Raw genomic sequence first — 17844 nt, 5'->3', positions numbered from 1 at the left:
GACTCTGTTGCTTGCCTACGGGACCCTTTCTCCTATTGTGCTGCCTTGTCTAGTGTCCATAAGAAGAAGATGCACCTAGTCCTACTGTAACATGATACGCCAGGGCTGGCTATCCATGGGAGGCCTCCCCTTTCCTGGAAAGAAAGGGAGGAGCAGCAGAGGTGGAGAGGGGCATGTGGTTGGAAGAAGAGAAAGCTGTGGTCTGGATGAAAAGTAAGTGAGTAAATAAATAAATAAACCTAATGACTTTATAGAATCCCTGATTTAATTCAAATAATTTAATAAAGGCTTCATAATAAAGAATAGACCGAGTTTTCATAAATTACACTAAGAAGACAAATAGGCTTGGGACAGATTTGTGATCAAGGAAAAGCATTCATTCTAGGTCAGATCCAAGGATGAAGCCACAGGTGTGCACTATGATAAAGCAAGGCCATGTGAAACTGTTGCTTTGAACTTATAATAAGCTTATAGAATGAAACACTCACTGTTTTGAACTTACTGTCAACATACTTCAGTAACTCCCCCTTTGTGTTACATTTTATCTCTGAAGTAATTTTTTCTTATATAAAGAATTTTTGTCTAAAAAGCTATTAACAAGATGAAAGCAATAATAAAGGTTTAGTGCAGCCCTTTTCTCCTTCAACCAGTGTACATATTTATGTCTGACTTTTCTTTTCTTTTCTTTTCTTTTCTTTTCTTCTCTCTTATTTTCTTTTCTCTTCTTCCCTTTCCTTTCCTTTCCTTTTCTTTTCTTTTCTTTTCTTTTCTTTTCTTTTCTTCCCTTCCCTTTTCTTTTTTCTCTGGCTCACTAAGAATTAATGAACTCTGAACCTCTTGTCTGGCCAGAGAGAGGCCCCTGAGTCAAACAGAAAAGAGTCCAAGTAACCAAGTTTCTTTTCTTAATCCCCTGCTGCTATCAGCAGGTGTTAATCAGCCAGAAGTCATCAGCTTTTGGACCCAATCAGTGAGTTATGACACCATACCTTACTGCTTTCCACAGTTTCCTGGATGTTGGAGCTGACTTTGGCAGTCATCCCAGACTTTGGCTCTCTTTTCCCAGATAGAATCCACTTCCTGTTCCTTGGAACCCCCAGTGTATCTTTTCACATTCTTTCCAGAAAAACAACAACAAAATAAAATAAATAAATAAATAAAAACAACAACAGAACACAATGGAAGTTGTCTGTTGATACAAGCCTGTCTACACCCCCAAAGTGTGGAATGCTTTTAACTAAAGTGACCATGACTTACTAATTTTGTTGTTGTTGTTGTTTATTTGATTGATTGATTGATTGATTGATTGATTGATTTTGCTTTAAGAAAGGATCCCATAGCTTTCAGGCTGGCCTTGAACTCATTATGTAGCTAAGGACTACCTGAACTTCCTCCTGCCTCCTAAGTGTTGAGATTCTAAGAATGGATCTCAATGTCAGCTTTATGTGGTAATGGAGCCTGAGCCCAGGGCCTTATGCTTTCTATTTGAGCACTATACCAGCTAATCTACAACCTTAGCCCCTACTTATTCATTCTTACACACCCTTTGTTATTTACAGAGTGGCAACTAAAGATAATATTACCTATTTTCATGTGCCTAAACAAAATGTAGAAGTATAAGAAATTTTACCTATAGCCATACCTTCCTCTGAGAATCCACTGACCTAATGAAAAAAACAAGCCTGCTTTGAAAAAACTACATTCAGGCTGTCTTTGCAGAGAAAGTTACAGTAATAGAAGGGAAAAGAAGAAACATTTCCCCAAACACTCTGAGCATACTTTGCCAGTATTTGGCCTCTAGAGTCAAGAAAAGGAATCTAAGAATCATGAGCAAAGAAAAATGTCATATTATCAGAACAGCATTTGCTGTTGCCAGCCACACTAGACTCATGTCACATTGTGTCTGAGCATACACTGCTTTGACTTCTTCACCTAGTGATAGGTATGTGTTGAGATCACATTGTGCCCTGTTCTAAGTTATTTTTGTAATGTGTAAAACAGTGTTTTGGGGGCTGTACCATTCCCTGAGGGACTATACTGTATAAGGAGCATTTGACTAGATCTTCTAAGCTAATTCTGCATCTATTGGTGCATAAAAACAGCAGAAGTTGTTCAATGAAACTCGTGAGGCCCAGACTGGTAAACAACTAAAGGCTGAAGTACTGTACTCTAAATCTATCAAAGCAGATTAGGCATATATAAGCATAAATTTATTAAAATCATATTAGCAAAAAGCAGGCATGAGAACTTAGTTAACATACCAGACGTTCACCCAGAACCCATCAACAGGATATTTACCACTAGAGAGGCAATGACAGTCATCTGACTACCCACTGTACAGGAAACCAACAGGCAAAGAACTTCCGAGTGTACCAGGGGCTTGATCTCAGCTTGGTCCCTATTGTGGACATACATTGCTATCTGTCTGTCCATTTACCATTCCTGGTGCTGTCCTATATTTCTATGACCTCCCTGATCCCTCACCCCTCTTCTGTAGCTGCTCAACTCAATCCTGTAACAGGACTTGAACTTGTGCCTCCAGCAGACCTCCAAAGGGCTCATTATCTTGTTTCTACAGAAATGCTCTTTATATTTCTAGCAGCCTTTTGCCTCTGTCACCAATAAAGCCTTTTGAATTCTTTGGATGCTGTCACTGCTGCTGCTGCTGTCCACCCCATCCCCATGGCCTTTAACCCTTCTGTAGCCATTCTGTAACACTCATATGTACAAATATGTGGATGTTTTTGCTGTGTGATATGTAACATGTGATCTGAGTGTTAATATTAATACTTAAAATTCAAATAAAAGAACTTCCAACCACCAGGCTATGATGGAAATTCAGGACCCTTTGGCAAATTACAGCCAACAAAACCAATGTATCTTGTGAATCTGTTATTCAGTAAATTCTGACATTATGGAAAGACTGTGCATGTATGTGCTGACATAGTACACAATAATAGTATAATGATTCATTTAGGGGCTGAGAAAATAATAAACTTAAACATTAAAAAAGGAATATAAGAGTGCCTTCAAAGAAGCTGTTGAGAGAAAATGGCAGCCACACTTGGAAAAAAGGTTAGTATCTGGAAAATACTTGCCTCCCAAGGGCATCCCTGGCACCTGTGTAAAATGCACGTATGATAGCATTTGCTTAAGGTTCCAGGACTGAAAGGCAGAGACAGGAGGATCTTTGCGGCTCATTAGCCAACAGTCTAATCTACTTGGTAATCTCCAGGCTAATGAAAGACTCTGTCTCAAAAAGAGGAGGATGGTGGACTTGAAGATGACTCTGAGTTGAGGCTGTCATCTGGCTTCCTCATTCATAGGGTCTGACCCCACCCTAAGGAATATACACACATATGTGTGCTCATGTACACCCTCACACATACTAAACGTCATTTAAAAGGTTTGTTATTCTTGTTCTTTGTTTTTTAAGGCTAGCCCTTTTTGAGATCAGATTTCCACTGTTCCTCAAATATTCCATCTCTATGCTGCTTCCCAGTTTCGTGTTTTTAGATCTACAGTTAAAACGAAGATCCCTGAAATATGGTAGAAAGTCCTGGCTCTCTGTTTATGTAGCTGCCTGATCTTGGACACCAATCTGTTTCACATAGCAAGACAGAGCAAGTGAGAATATGCCACCTCAAGTAAGGCTTCCACTGAAGACGAAACACTTTGAACTTCGAGAACATTGACCTAGAAGATATACGTACACACAATTGCCTTATAAAATAAATTCCATAAATCTAGAAGTCCTTGAATAGAGAACTGGACTGGAGGTTGGTTTGTTTGTTTGTTTGTTTAAGCCATGACTTGATTTCCACTCCTCAATTGTAAATCAGAATCTCCACAGGCTGAGAAATACAAAAAGGACAAAGTAACCAAGAGGCAACAGGGACTAAAGATTCCACCTGCCACCACAGCAGCAATAAAAGCAGTGATGGAAAGGTCTACAAAGCTGTCTAGAGAGGAGGCTCTGAAAGCTTTCAAAATCTCACTCTGTCTAATGATAGAGAATTACAACTGGAAGATTTTTAAAGCTTCTGAAACCTCTCAGAGTTTGTAATTTGTCACTTGTCTGCTGTTACCCTAGTGTGATTAGCACTTTTAAAAAATATCATAAAACCATGTTCTATGTTCTTAGCAAGAATGTGGAATTAGCCAAAAGCAGGTGTAAATGGCCTCTTATTACCCCTCTGCACTAGCCTAAAAGGGAGGGTTGTGAGTGGCAGCAGGGATGTAAAGAATCAGAGAAGGGATCCTTCATGATGACTATCATTTACCAGTCAATAATTATAGACTAGGTCTCCATCTCGTGCATTTCCTCTCTCAACAGCCCTGATAGAAGCACCACTAACATCCACATTTTGTATTTTGAGGAAACTGATTTAGCAAAGGTCAAAGAAAGTAACTCACCTGAAATTATTAAAAAATGAAAAGAAATCATTACAAAATGGTGGTATAACCATGTGATGTTAGGCTCCCAAAGAGCTCTTTTAACCCTTGTTGGAGGCTGTTACATTTTGTGTAATGCTCAGCCCAGGGAGTGGCATTGTTAGAAGCTGCAGCCTTGTGGGAGAAGGGGTGGCCTTGTTGAAGTGGTGTGCCACTGTAGGTGTGGGCTTTAAGATCCTACTCCTAGCTGCCTGGAAGCCAGTATTTTGCTAGTAGACTTCAGATGAAGATGTAGAACTCTCAGCGACTCCTGTACCATGCCTGCCTGGATGCTGCCATGTCCCTGCCTTGGTGATAATGGACAGAACCTCTGAACCTGTAAGCCAGCCCCAATTAAATGTTGTCCTTGTAAGACTTACCTTGGTCATGGTGTCTGTTCACATCAGTAAAACCCTAACTAAGACAGAGGTTATGTAGAAGGTTTCAAGGAACACTAGGACAAGGGATTGAGGGACCCATAATCAAGAGGGATAACTAGGGAGCATGCCACACGCTTCTGCTATGTACAAAGGATTGGGGTTGGAGAATCATAGTGTCTACATCTGAAAAAGAAAGGAAACCTATGTACAACCTTCTTCAGAGATTTTATTGTTATTTTCATTGTATTTACAATTGAATTATAGTTCTTAACCATTTGGAGCATTGGAGAAGTTTTCAAGAGTCTTATATGGCAGATAAAGCTACTCATCTTTTGCAGACAGTAAGCAGACAAAAACAGGGTGAGAGGCTGGATACTCCCAAAGTATACTCATATGATTTACTTCTTCCAGCTACTTTTTGTCTCCCCAGTATTCCAGAACCTTCCAAAATAGCACCAGTAGGGACTGGGAAACAGCCTTGCTATTAAAAGTACTTCCTGCTCTTCAAGAGGACCGGAGTCCAGTTCCAAGAATCCAAGTGGGGTGATTTACAACTCCTTGTAACTCTAGCTCCTGGGGATCTAATGCCTTCTTGTGGCCTCTGTGGGAACTCAGATACATGTGGCATGTATTCACACATGCACACACACACACACACACACACGTGCATGAAATAGCTAGCCTCATTAGCTGGGGATCCAGCTCCCTAACATATGAACTTTTGGAGAACCCCAAATACTTGATGTTCAAACCATAAAACAAGGTCTAATAGCTAAGACCTAGCTATTAGAGGCAGACTTCCTGGACTTGGCACCTGAGAGCTGTGTAATCCTAAGACATTTCAGTAAAACAAGACTCTGAATACCTACCAAACAGACCTTAAATGAAGTAGTTCATGACAATTCCTTATTTGGCCCAGCACCTAATATATGCTAAGTGAATCCCAGTTTCTTCCATAATGTCATTTGACATAGAGACAGACTTTTGCTACAACGTGGTCCTCTTTCGCACTGTAGCCCACAGACAGGGCAGCAGAAATTCTGTCTGTGTGGACTTGGCCACAGAGAGATGAAACGACAATTATCAAGGACAGTATAGCAAGGGAAGCATCAGGATGTCTTGATCTCTTGTAACTTAATATAAAGCAGTTTAAGATTCACTCAGAATAAAAGGTAATAGTTTTGTGAACTCTCTTCTCATCCTCTATCAACTTTCTCCTTTTATTCTCTCTCACTAGAAAACAGTACCCACCTTTACCCATCCCATGAACAAAGAATGATGATTCTTAACAGCCTGTCTCCCCTAAATTATGAACTCCTAATTCCGATTTCTATCCATCCCTCCATGAGTTGGTACAAGTCAAAGGTTTTCAACATCAGACCTGCACAGCTCCTCTTGATTTATAGTCCTACATTAAGGCCCATCATCTCTCCTCTCTCAGTCTTGTCTGTCCCCTCCATTCCTATCTTCTGAGTCTCTGAGAGTGGTGCCACATTGCCTCCCCCTCACAGTTAAAAGATAGACGTTTTCTCTAAGAAACACAGGGAAAGATGCTCCCACTCTGTTAATCAGAACAAGAGAGGAACAAGATGACATGTTCTTGGGAGACTGAAAGGACGAAGTGAACAAATGGGATCAAGTGCAGGGAGGCTATGGAGAAGTGGGTAATCTGTGGGCGGAAAAACAAATTGGCTCAGTCTTTCCCAAGGACAATTTGGTAGTAGCTATTAAATTTAATAGTGCACATTTTTCAACATAACAACATCTCTACTCCATTACCAACTCTCCTAAAGAAACACTTGCATAGCTACTTAAGGAAGGACATGGGCTGAAGGAAGAAGTGCAGTTATGCTGTCTATAATATGAGAACACTGGGGCAACAGAAATGCCAGTCAATGGGTAGTAAAATGACATGCAGCAGCTTAACATGACAAGGCAGATCTCTACACAGATTGAGAACGGAGGTGGTCGGATGTAAAAATCAAGTGAATAAAACTGAATGCAAAAGCTTTGTGTGGAGTCACTGAATATATTTTTTCCAATGATATACACAAGAAGAAAGGATAAGGAATAGCAAGGCGCTATGGCAGGCCTGGCTACTGTTTGCAGGCTTCGGGGCAGAAAGAAGCTGAAGTGCTGCTGCTATCTGACTTACAGATCACAGAACCGGCGAGTCTCTGTGCAAGTGAAGGCATTCGAGATAGAAACTGATGAGCCAAGCAACAGCCAGCAGCATGCTCATGCCAATGGGAAAGCCTTAGAAGGCTGCGCTTTTCAAATGAATCCTGTAGGATTCAGCAACTGCACTCAGGTTCTGCTCCCCCAGAGGACTTCACTTGTCAGCAGAGGATTCACTTGTCAGCACCCACACTGGTGGCTCACCACTGCCTGTACTTGAAGCTTCAAGGAATCCAATTCCTCCATGAGCACCCACACACATGTGGCATTCACTCACTCAGACACATGTACATCCATGTAAACAAATCCTTGTGAAATGCACCACAGGGGCCAATGGGACGACGGGAAGAGTTCACCCACCTAGACCCAGACAACAGTGGAAGAGGAGAAATGACCCCACAAAGTTGCCCTCTGACCTTTGTGTGCACATCACGGCACACTGTAATAGCAAATTAAGGAAATTTTATATAAATGTATAGAGTATAAGAATGGACCATTTTTGTCCCAAGTTAGATCTTTGTTTACTGGATGGTCACGTCATAGAGTTGTACTGGCTGGCTTTGTGTGTCAACTTGACACAAGCTGGAATTATCACAGAGAAAGGAGCCTCCCTTGAGGCAATGTCTCCATGAGATCCAGCTGTAAGGCATTTCCTCAATTGGCGATCAAGAGGGGTGGACCCATTGTGGGTGGTGCCATCCCTGGACTGGGTAGTCTTGGGTTCTATAAGAAAGCAAGCTGAGCAAGCCAGGGGAAGCAAGCCAGTAAGTAACACCCCTCCATGGCCTCTGCATCAGCTCCTGCTTCCTGACCTGCTTGAGTTCCAGTCCTGACTTCCTTTGGTGATGAACAGCAACATTGAAGTGTAGGCTGAATAAACCCTTTCCTCCCCAACTAGCTTCTTGATGTTTGTGCAGACATAGAAACCCTAAGACAAGGGTTTTATGGGAAACAGAAAGAAAGAATGAAAGCAATTAAGAGAGCTCAGATAATGGGGTTTGCGCCAGTTACAAACAAGAAGAGTGCATATCTCAAAGACCCTAAAGTTTACATCGTCAATACAAAGATAAATTTGTTAGGGTTACTCTCAATGGGGGCGGGGGAGGCTCATATACACATCAATAAGACAATATTTCAAACTCATCTAGAATGTTCCAATTAGTAGTATGGGTTGGGTCAGAAAAAGTGGCAGGAACTTAGGATAAAAATGTGTAAGAAAATTTCATTTCCCATTCTTTTATGTCTCCTTTACAAAAGCACATTGGCATAAGTTCTGTAAGATTTAAACTAAATAACAGGGTGAAAAATGAAAGGTAATCTTTTTTTTAACTACTATCCCTGGCTTTGAGTGAGAAACTGCAGAGGAAAAGGAGAGGCCTTGAGAGAGGGGCCTCAGAAAGAAGCAGAAAGCAGAAGGCATGGATGTTTCACTTTCCTCCCAATGAGCTGCAGGATGTGGGAAACAACCACAGTGGAACCAAAATAGCTGATTCCAAGATCCACGGCAGACAGCGGACTGGTCTCATGGCCAGAGGCAAACCACTCGAGCAGCAGAGAGACCTCCCTGACCTCAGTGCTGACAAGTCCCAAACTCACTTGTTTTCTGTGTCGTCAGCTGTGAAGTGGATGGGAGAATCCCAGGGTTAGAGCCTTGGAAGACAAGAGAGAACAAAGACATCCTCAATTCTAGCCCAAAGTGTGGTGAGTGGTAAACATACCAGAAATGCTACATGCCCTTCCTAGACTCTATGAATTAAAGAGGGTGCTCTCCCTCGTCCCTCTTTGCACTCCCTCCTCTCTCTTCCCTCACCCTCTGTACTGGCTGACTTTGTGTAAACTTGACACAGGCTGGAATTATCACAGAGAAAGGAGCTTCAGTTGAAGAAATGCCTCCATGAGATCCAGCTGTAAGACATGTTCTCAATTAGTGATAAATGGGAGAGGGCCCATTGTGGGTGGTGCCATCCCTGGGCTGGTAGTCTTGGGTTCTGTAAGAAAGCAGGCTAAGCAAACCAGTAAATAGCATCCTTCCATGGCCTCTGCATCAGCTCCTGCTCCCTGACGTGCTTCAAGTTCCAGGTCTGACTTCCTTTGGTGATCAACAGCAGTTTAGGAAATGTAAGCTGATTAAACCCTTCCCTCCCCAATTTGCTCCTTGGTCATGATGTTTTGTGCAGGAATAGAAACACTGACTAAGACACTCTCCTACCTCCAAGCCATGGGAAGGAACCAATGACATACACTGTTCTGATATCAAACATGTGCCAGGTAGACACCATGGCACATAGGACTGAGCTCATCTCTGGATCACTTTTATTCCATATTTGCCTCTCCCCAGCCCAAGGTGGAAGGAAAGATGCAGGTGGTAAGTTCTGCATACCTGTGGGCCTGAGTACGGCTATGTCTGTAGATATGGTCATCATGCTTCTTTGAGAGTGATTGGATGCAGGCAGAGTTTCTGATTCTGAAAAAAAAAATTTTTTTAAGCTACTAAAAAGTAATAATAACAGTATCAACAGCGCAGTGGGTGGTGAGAGTCAGGGCTATTTTTATCAACATCTTTGTTCTAATTGATACATTTCTAGTTTTTCCCAATAATTAAAAATGATTTTTAGAATTAACAAACATAGATAGATAGATAGATAGATAGATAGATAGGTAGATAGATAGATAGATAGATAGATAGATAGATAGATAGAAAGAAAATTATAGCCAGGCAGTGGTGGTACACTTGTTTCTGATTATTAAGCTTTAACAAGCCCCCTGCACTGGAGCAGGTCACCCAGTGTTACCAGATTCAGGAACAGGGAAAAATTCAGAACAAAATAGAAAGAAGTAATGTCAAGAAACAAGGATAAAACTGATCTACTGTCAAGGAATATATCTAACATTCTTTTAAAAAGGTTTTATTAGTGTATATTAATTACACATTATGGGTTTATTACATTTTGATATATGCATATAATACATTTTATTATACTCACCCCATTATATTGTCTTATTCTTTCCCAATCTTGCTGATCTCTTCCTCTTCTCAATCTCCCTCCCTCTCTCTCTCTCTCTCTCTCTCTCTCTCTCTTCTCTCTCTGTTTCTGTGTATGTGTGCATGTATATGTCTATGTTTGTGTGAACATGTGTACATGTATGTGTGTATGTCTATGTATGTAGATACATGTGTGCTTGTGTGTGAGTGTATATGCATGTATGTGTGTATATGTCTGTATGTTGTGTATGTGTGTATATTTCTATGTTTGAGTGTGTGTGTTGTGTATGTATATGTTTGTGTATGTGTGTGTATGTCTGTGTCTGTGTGTGTGTATGTATGTATGTCTGTGTGTGTGTGTGTTGTGTATGTTTAGGTGTATATGTATGTGTGTGCATGAGTGCTCCACTGAGTCAATTAGAGTTGCATACAGGAGCATAGGTGATGGGCTATTTACAGCAGCGTGGGCAGCTTCCCAGTGGCTACACTACTAAGAAACGTCTCTCTCCACAGCAACCATGAGTTGGAAAGAAGTGGATATCATGAAACCCCTCCTCTTACAAATTTTAAGGCACCAATTAGCCATCTCACTTCAACAAATCTCAAACACTCAAGAGATTTTGTTCCTGAGAGGATAGGTTCAACCCTGACTAGAGTTTATCCTAGAATAACCTTCAACACACAGATTCTGCAAGACTCCTCAGAGGTCAAGTGGAGAACCCAAAATGCTGACTTTTCAAAAACATAAAGGGAAAAGAAACACACACACATGAGCGCACGTGCAGGTCACCGGGTTGCCCACTGTAGAAGAGTCCTGTTTCAAGGAAACCACACCATATCTGACAAACAGAAGGAAAACAGCAGACAATCCTCACCTGTAGTGAAGGCGGACCCTTTTGTGGTTTCTTGTGAGAAGGAGCCAGGTGTTGTTGAGGGGCACGTGGTCACTGCTGTACTGAAGGCAGTGGTGGCTAGTGTCTGGGGTGGTGTGGTGGTTGGGAGAACAGATGTGGTCATGACTGTTGTTGGAAGCAGCTCTGGGGTGGTGGTGGTCACATAAGGGGTGGTGGTTGGCCGGGTGGTTGTTGTTGGTTTTTTGGTTGTTGTGGCTGTAACCAACAGAAGATGCATCGGTCACCAAGTAGAGATAAGGGTGGGATACACCACAAACAAATCCAAGATCTTTCCCTTCCCATCCTTTCTGTTGGTCTCTCTTGGTTCATTGGCCTGAATTGTTCACCACACCTGAGTTTCTCACTTTCATTTCTGTCCTTTCTGGTCTATTTGTCACACTCTGGCTACAGAAATCTGATTAAAGTTACAAATCTAATTGTGCCCATGCCCTGCTCAAAACTCAACTGCCATCCTCCTTGTTCATCAAATAAAACAAACAAACAACCTAGCCCTGCTCATTGCTCTTTAAGACACCGCCTGCACTCTGTCTTTCCAGTCACATGTTGCTGGAAGAGAACCTTCTCCCTTTCCTCACTTAATCTTTCTTTCTCTATTTCTTTCACTGTACCACGATCTTCCAGCTGCTGCAATTCCTGCACCTGCTGGACCCTATCCCCACTTCTACTGCTGGTCCTCTTCTGTAGGCTAGCCTTTACTTAACTCTCAGATCTCAGCTAAAAGGAGCTCTCTTCTGTGCAGTAACAAGTCACCCCAATTCTTGATCACTGTGGCATCTATTGTATTTTTGTAACTATGTGTTTCTTTGTTTGCTTAATGTCTGGTTCTCCCACCAAATTATCAGGACCACAAGGAAACACTGTGTTCGAAGAAGAGGAAAGAAAAGTTTATTGAACTTAACTTAGTCCAACTTCTCTTTCCTCTTCATTAATATCACACAGTTGCTGTAAGAGTTAAGTGTGTGAATGTTCATGAGGCTCACTAATTAAAAGCATCTAGTTCCAACTCTAGAACACATGAGAGCCATGCCGGCAGCCTAAGAACACAGCCATCCAGACCAAGCCTTCCAAGACATCACTATGTCAATCCTAAGACCCAAGAATCTCCCAGGAGATGCTGATGCAGAGGCAAAGTCCAATCCTATCTAAGAAGCTCTGGCTGAGACATGTCCTAAAGGTGCCTATTGTTCACACACTTCAGCCATAAGCTCCAAGTGTTCTGTTCTATCCTCATCTTTATGAGTCCCTTCACAACCCAAATTTTACCCAAAACACAGGATAGCAATGGAAAAAGAGAGCATAAGAAGTGTCAGAGGTGGTGCCCAATGGCATACCCTCCTCCCTCTGCCAGGAATCAAAAATCGTTTGCTTGTAGGCTAAAACTGATCCACAGACATTATTCAGTCCACACAATAATTTTTCTAATTATTTGGAAATTAATCAATATGCAAAAAAGAAATGAAGAAAGAGAGGGAGGGAGAGAAAGAGGGAGAGAGAGGGAGAGAGAGGGAGAGAAAGGGAAAGAGAGGGAGAGAGAGGGAGAGAGAGGGAGAGAGAGGGAGAGAGAGAGAGAGAGAGGGAGAGAGAGAGGGAGAGAGAGAGAGAGAGAGAGAGAGAGAGAGAGAGAGAGAGAGAGAGAGAGAGATATCAGTATGGTTTCCATAAAAATTGAGAGGCCCAAAAACACTGAGCCAAATTTCTGCAAAGTAAGGGAAAGCCCTCAGATGAATAGTACCTTCCATCTTCAGTCTGACTCTTCCTTTATCAGCTATAATCCCTCATTCATTTCTGTGGTCGTTCCAGCTGTAACTAGTATGTGGGTTTCCCTAACCACACTATGGCTCATCATCTGAGAGGCAGCCTTTCTACCCATTACTCAGGTAAGCCCAGTCTTGTCACCAGAACCCACTGCATGAATCTGTTACCACAAACCACGGGACTCTTTCTCAGAGTTGAACCCTGTTCTTGGCTCACCTCTCCTCAGCTCCAAGCGCACATTCTTCTTGACATCATTGAACCAGCCAGGCACCTCTATACGGCAGCAGTACACCCCACTGTCACCTCGATTGGTGTTTGAGATGGTCAAGGACACTTCACCAAACTGGACCTTCCCCAAAAGTGTATATTTTGTTGACTTCCTGGAGATGATTCTTGTTCCATCTGTACGGAGAAGCTCTGCATTGCACTTGGAATTGGGACATGAACCTTTGCCCCAGCACATACTGTTGCGGCTCTGGGACCACGAGAGGTAATGACAAGGCAAAGTCACCGGCTGGCCCAAAAACCCTATTATTGTATCCTCTGAGGCAGCTGGTGCTATGGGAGAAAGTGAGAAAGCTGTTACACAAAATTCTTTCAAATATGCTCCACTATTTGTGTACACGTAACGGGAATGTCCAGGAGATGAGGGAGTGTCCCTAGTTCCTTTAGCACAAATGCTTGCCTGTGCTGTTGAACTTCTTAAGTCCCTAAGCTTTCATCCCAAAATTAGTAACAGGTGGTCCCAAACCTCTAAATAACTCTCCTTGGCAAGATCTTTTGCCGATTTAAACGCTCAGATATTAAGTATCATTCAGTAAATAAGCTCCCAAATCAAGAGACCAGACCCTATGATCTAGGTCATATGTGTCACGCAAAACCTGTGCTATACACACACACACACACACACACACACACACACACACACACACCATCATCACCATCATCATCTCACTAAGTGGATATTGTGTGATGCTAATTTGAATGTCTCAAATGGGTTGCCCAGCCCAGACAGAATTCTAACAAGAAAGACAGCTGCTGTAGTAGACTCCATTGCCCTACTCCATATCTAGAAATAGAGGTGGGAATTGCTTCCTCTGGATCATGCGATCATTCGCTTAGGTAACACAACATTAGGAAGAGTTTGTGGACTTGCACTTCTTGACTCTCCTTTTAAGTCTTAGTAGTGTGTGTATGTGTGAGAGAGATGTATACATGTTACAGTAAGTGTGTTGTGGTTAGAGAACATTTGTGAATTCACCCATTCCTTTTACCTCAGGCTTCAGAGCAGTGGCTCTCTGCCTGTGGGTTGTGACTCCCAAAAGACAATAAGAAAATAAAGATATTTGCATTATGATTCATAACAGTAGCAAAATTACAGTTATGAAGTAGCAAAGAAATGATCCTATGGTTGCGGGTCACCACAACATGAGAACTGTATCAAAGGATTTCGGCATTAGGAAGGTTGAGAACCACTGCCCTAGAGCATGTATCTTTACACACTGAGCCATCTTGCTGGCTCTAACTTACTCATTTCTGTTGCCTCCCCCAGCCTTGAGCAGGCTGGCTCAGACCTGTTCTGCCACTGTGAGCAAGACCACCTATGGTGGAGTCTTCCCACCTAGATAGGTCTATTGTTCTGCCACCTCTGCCATTTTCTCTAAGACACTGCTACCTGCTGAGAGGCTAAACCTGTTCTCCTGACACTAATGATCCTGGACTGGCGTGGTGGGGAATGGGACCCCCACCCCCACCCCCATAAGCTCAGACTCATAAGTAAACTTTGGGCCTTGATCAGTATCTTTGTCTTGGTCTCATTATTTCTCTTGCCATTTTCTCCCATGCAGCCGCAGCCTCCCTTTCAGGAACCCGGTTCATGTAGCTGTGGGCGGCTACACATTTCTTTTTAAAATTGTTTAATAATTTCACTCACACATAGAATGTATATTTGATGAGGAGATCTGTCTTCCATTCTTTCTCTTCCAGTTTTTCCCCCATTGCTCCATAGCCTTGAAACTTCATATACTCTCTTGTTTAAAAATCTATGTCCACTTAGGATTTCTAGTATGTGCATGCATGCAGGGTCATTAAAGTCATCTACTACCGTGTGGGCAGCCTCCAGGGGCCACAGCCCTGAAAGAACTGAGGGTCCCTCTCCTAACAGCCATCAATGGAATTGCCAACAGCCTATTTCCTAGGGGTCGGACTTCATGACCAGTTCAACCATTCATGCTAGGGTTTTGTCTAGCTTGCTCTTGTGTAGGTTTTATGCATATAGTCACAGCCTCTATCCCCCTTACTCTCCTTTAAAAAAAGATTTATTTGTCGAGCAGTGGTAGGGTACACCTTTAATCACAGTACTTGGGAGGCAGACGCAGGCAGATTTCTGTGAGTTTGGGGCTGGCCTGGTCTACAGAGTGAATTCCAGAACAGCCAGGGCTACACAGAGAAACCCAGTTTTGAAAAATCCAATTCATACATATTTTTTTTATTTAACATGTATGAGTATTTTGCCTGTTTTCATGAGCATGCTGCATGTGTGTCTAGTGGTATGGCAGCTAGAATGTAGTACCAGAAACCCTGGAGTTGGAGTTAAGAATGACTGTAAGATGCCACGTAAGTGTGGGGAACTAAACCCAGAACTTCTGGAAAAGCAGAAAGAGCTCTGAACCACTGAGCCATATCTCTAGTCCCCATTTTTTACTCTTTATGGACAAATAATTACATACACACACACACATATATATATATACATATATATATATATATATATACATATACATATATATGTGTGTGTGTGTGTGTGTGTGTGTGTGTGTGTGTATGTGTGTGTGTGTGTGTTTATAAGGTACAATATAATATTCAGAACTATGTTCACAGAACCAGGTAGTCAATCTTAGCTTAGCTAGCTTTACTATCTCACTAATGCATTTCATTTTTGTGATGAGATGTTAAAAATGATTTAGGAAGTTTGAAATACACATTTATTCTGATAATGTCTCTTTTGTGAAGTGAATAACCAAAGCATTGCATCTTCCCGTGGACTGTGGTAGAGCAGATGCCTAGAAAACATCTGCTGGAGGAACAGCAAGCTCATGGCACCCGTGCCTCCATGATGGAAGGACAGGATTGGAATTGGGCATAGAGGGCAAAAGGGATTTAAACTTCATAATGGTTTTTATCTTTTCACCCAAAAGTTTCAGTATTACTCACCTAATCAAACATCACTATGAAAAAGGAAGCAAGAAGCTTGGTGAGACAGAAAAATCCCCATTAGGGTGACACTGTGAACGTCACTCTAGGGGCCAGTGTGTGTTTTGGGGTTCTTGGAGGAAAGCCACACTTCATTATCACAAGGCACACAGAACAGTATTTGCCACAAAAGGAGTTCCACAGTTCATATGCCAAGAAACATCATGAACTTAACTTCATAGGATATCTAAACATTTCAGAATGAGGAACCATACGCATGAGATGCAGAAGCAGAAGGAGAAACGATGCCTTTAGCTAGAAAAATACCAGGGAGAAGAGAAATCACAGCTACCAGGTGAGTCTCTCATCTGCACTGACCCAGTGGGAGTGCAACTTCTCTGTCACTGCTGGTCTGTTCCTTCTCCAGATGTTCCTTTAAGCAAGATTAGAGAAGCCCATTCAACTCCTGTCCTGCCACAGATGAGACATGAGGACACAAACTCCAGTAATCATTTTTTTTCTGTAGTTTCAGGATGTAACAATAACAGTAGCAAAACTGCTTGGATCAATGCTGTTATTCCAGCACTCAGAGCAGTAAGGCAGGAGAAATCAAGTTGAAGTCTAATCTGGGTTACATTGTTAGACATAGACACCATCTCAAATAAATATAAATAAATATTTAGACAGACAGACAGAAAGTGCCCAAGTAAATTTCAAAGAGACAATTTGAAAAGAAGAGCAGCTGCTTTCGTTCCATGGATCACTTCTGGGATATCTATGAACTCATGGCATCAAGTACCAAAACTCAGGACATGAAGCGGTTCTTTCCTACCTTCTGGGAGGTACAGAATATCTGTGGATAGAGGCAGTAGAGCCAGCACTTAGTATGGCAACAAGGTCTCTAATATAGGAACCTCAGAGATAAGATTTAGTAGGAATCCCTAAAGCAGCCTGCAGCTAGAATAGGAAAAACTCAACTTTACCAGAGACCTGGGTTGACCTCTGTTCAAGAATGAGAGAAAGAGGGAGAGGCAGAAAGACATATTGACAGTATCAGCATCGGTGACTTGGAGGGCTACAGCACCGAGCAGTGTCAGCATCAGTGACCAGGAGGACTACAGCACTGAGCAGAGTGGTTGCTGTGCACCTCGGAATGTCTATTCAAATTGCACATCTGTGTCAATGTACTGAAGAGACACATCCCTTAGCTGGGCACATGGCACACACCTGTAATACTAACCCTCTGGAAGCTGAAACAGGAGGATTATTGACTTCCAAGCAGCCTGGGCTACACAGTAAGAGCCTGTCTCTAAGAAGCAAAAGCAGGGGCTGGGCATAGCAAGGCATTTCTTTACTCCCAACCCTTGGGAGGTAAAGGCAGGTGGATCTTTGTGGTTTCGAGGCCAGCCTCTTCTACATACTGAGTTCCAGAATAGCCAGTGCTTCATACTAGAGAAGCCTTGTCTCAGAATAGACAAAACAAAACAAAAACAAAAACCAAGAACAGAAGAAAAGGAGAAAAAGAGCTCATTTTGAAGCCCCCTCCTCCCCCGCCAGCAACACAAAATAAAAAGCAAATAAAATCTCCTGAACACAAAGGGAACAATAAGAGTCAAAACAAAAGCTCTTAACAGAACAAAATTCCCATCACTTGCTTTGTACCACTTGCAGATGAAATTGTTTACACTCATTCATCTAATACCTTGTTTCTATGTCTTTTCTTAGGTTAGAAATTACAGTTAATTACACTGATTATTTCATCCCCAAACACCCAAATCCATCTCTAGAAAAAAAATCCCTGCATAATAAGGTGAGGAAGAGATCCTATAAAAATGCAATTTGAGAAGGAGGCAGGCTTTAGTAGAGCCTCCTTACCCTAAAATCTACCCTCCACTGAGCCTAGAATGGAAGCATCTAGAACACTTACTCAGATAAAGCCACCAGAGCTCCGTCACCAGCCAGAGGAGGAGAAGCCCCTTGGACATTTTGATAGGATCTGTGTGTCTGTCAA

General features: G+C 42.2%; 1 protein-coding gene across 3 annotated transcripts in view; it reads right to left on the bottom strand.

Annotated features, from left to right (window-relative positions):
• Positions 1–17844, bottom strand: part of Timd4 (T cell immunoglobulin and mucin domain containing 4) — a 33548-nt gene extending 15704 nt beyond the window's left edge. The window contains exons 1-6 of one of the 3 annotated variants that reach the window (XM_006533480.4): positions 17761–17844; positions 12858–13199; positions 10848–11081; positions 9370–9453; positions 8586–8639; positions 1019–1113 (exon numbers count right to left, since the gene is read on the bottom strand). In XM_006533480.4, the coding sequence (XP_006533543.1) occupies positions 1034–1113; positions 8586–8639; positions 9370–9453; positions 10848–11081; positions 12858–13199; positions 17761–17818 (852 nt within the window). In that variant the 5' untranslated portion in view covers positions 17819–17844 and the 3' untranslated portion in view covers positions 1019–1033. Of the gene's footprint in view, positions 1–1018; positions 1114–8585; positions 8640–9369; positions 9454–10847; positions 11082–12857; positions 13200–17760 lie in introns of those variants that run through there. The other 2 variants (XM_006533479.3, NM_178759.4) reach the window with 2 other exon arrangements.

This window comes from Mus musculus, chromosome 11, assembly GCF_000001635.26.
Source record: "Mus musculus strain C57BL/6J chromosome 11, GRCm38.p6 C57BL/6J".
NCBI lineage: Eukaryota > Metazoa > Chordata > Mammalia > Rodentia > Muridae > Mus > Mus musculus.
This window is presented reverse-complemented; position numbering and strand designations above follow the sequence as displayed.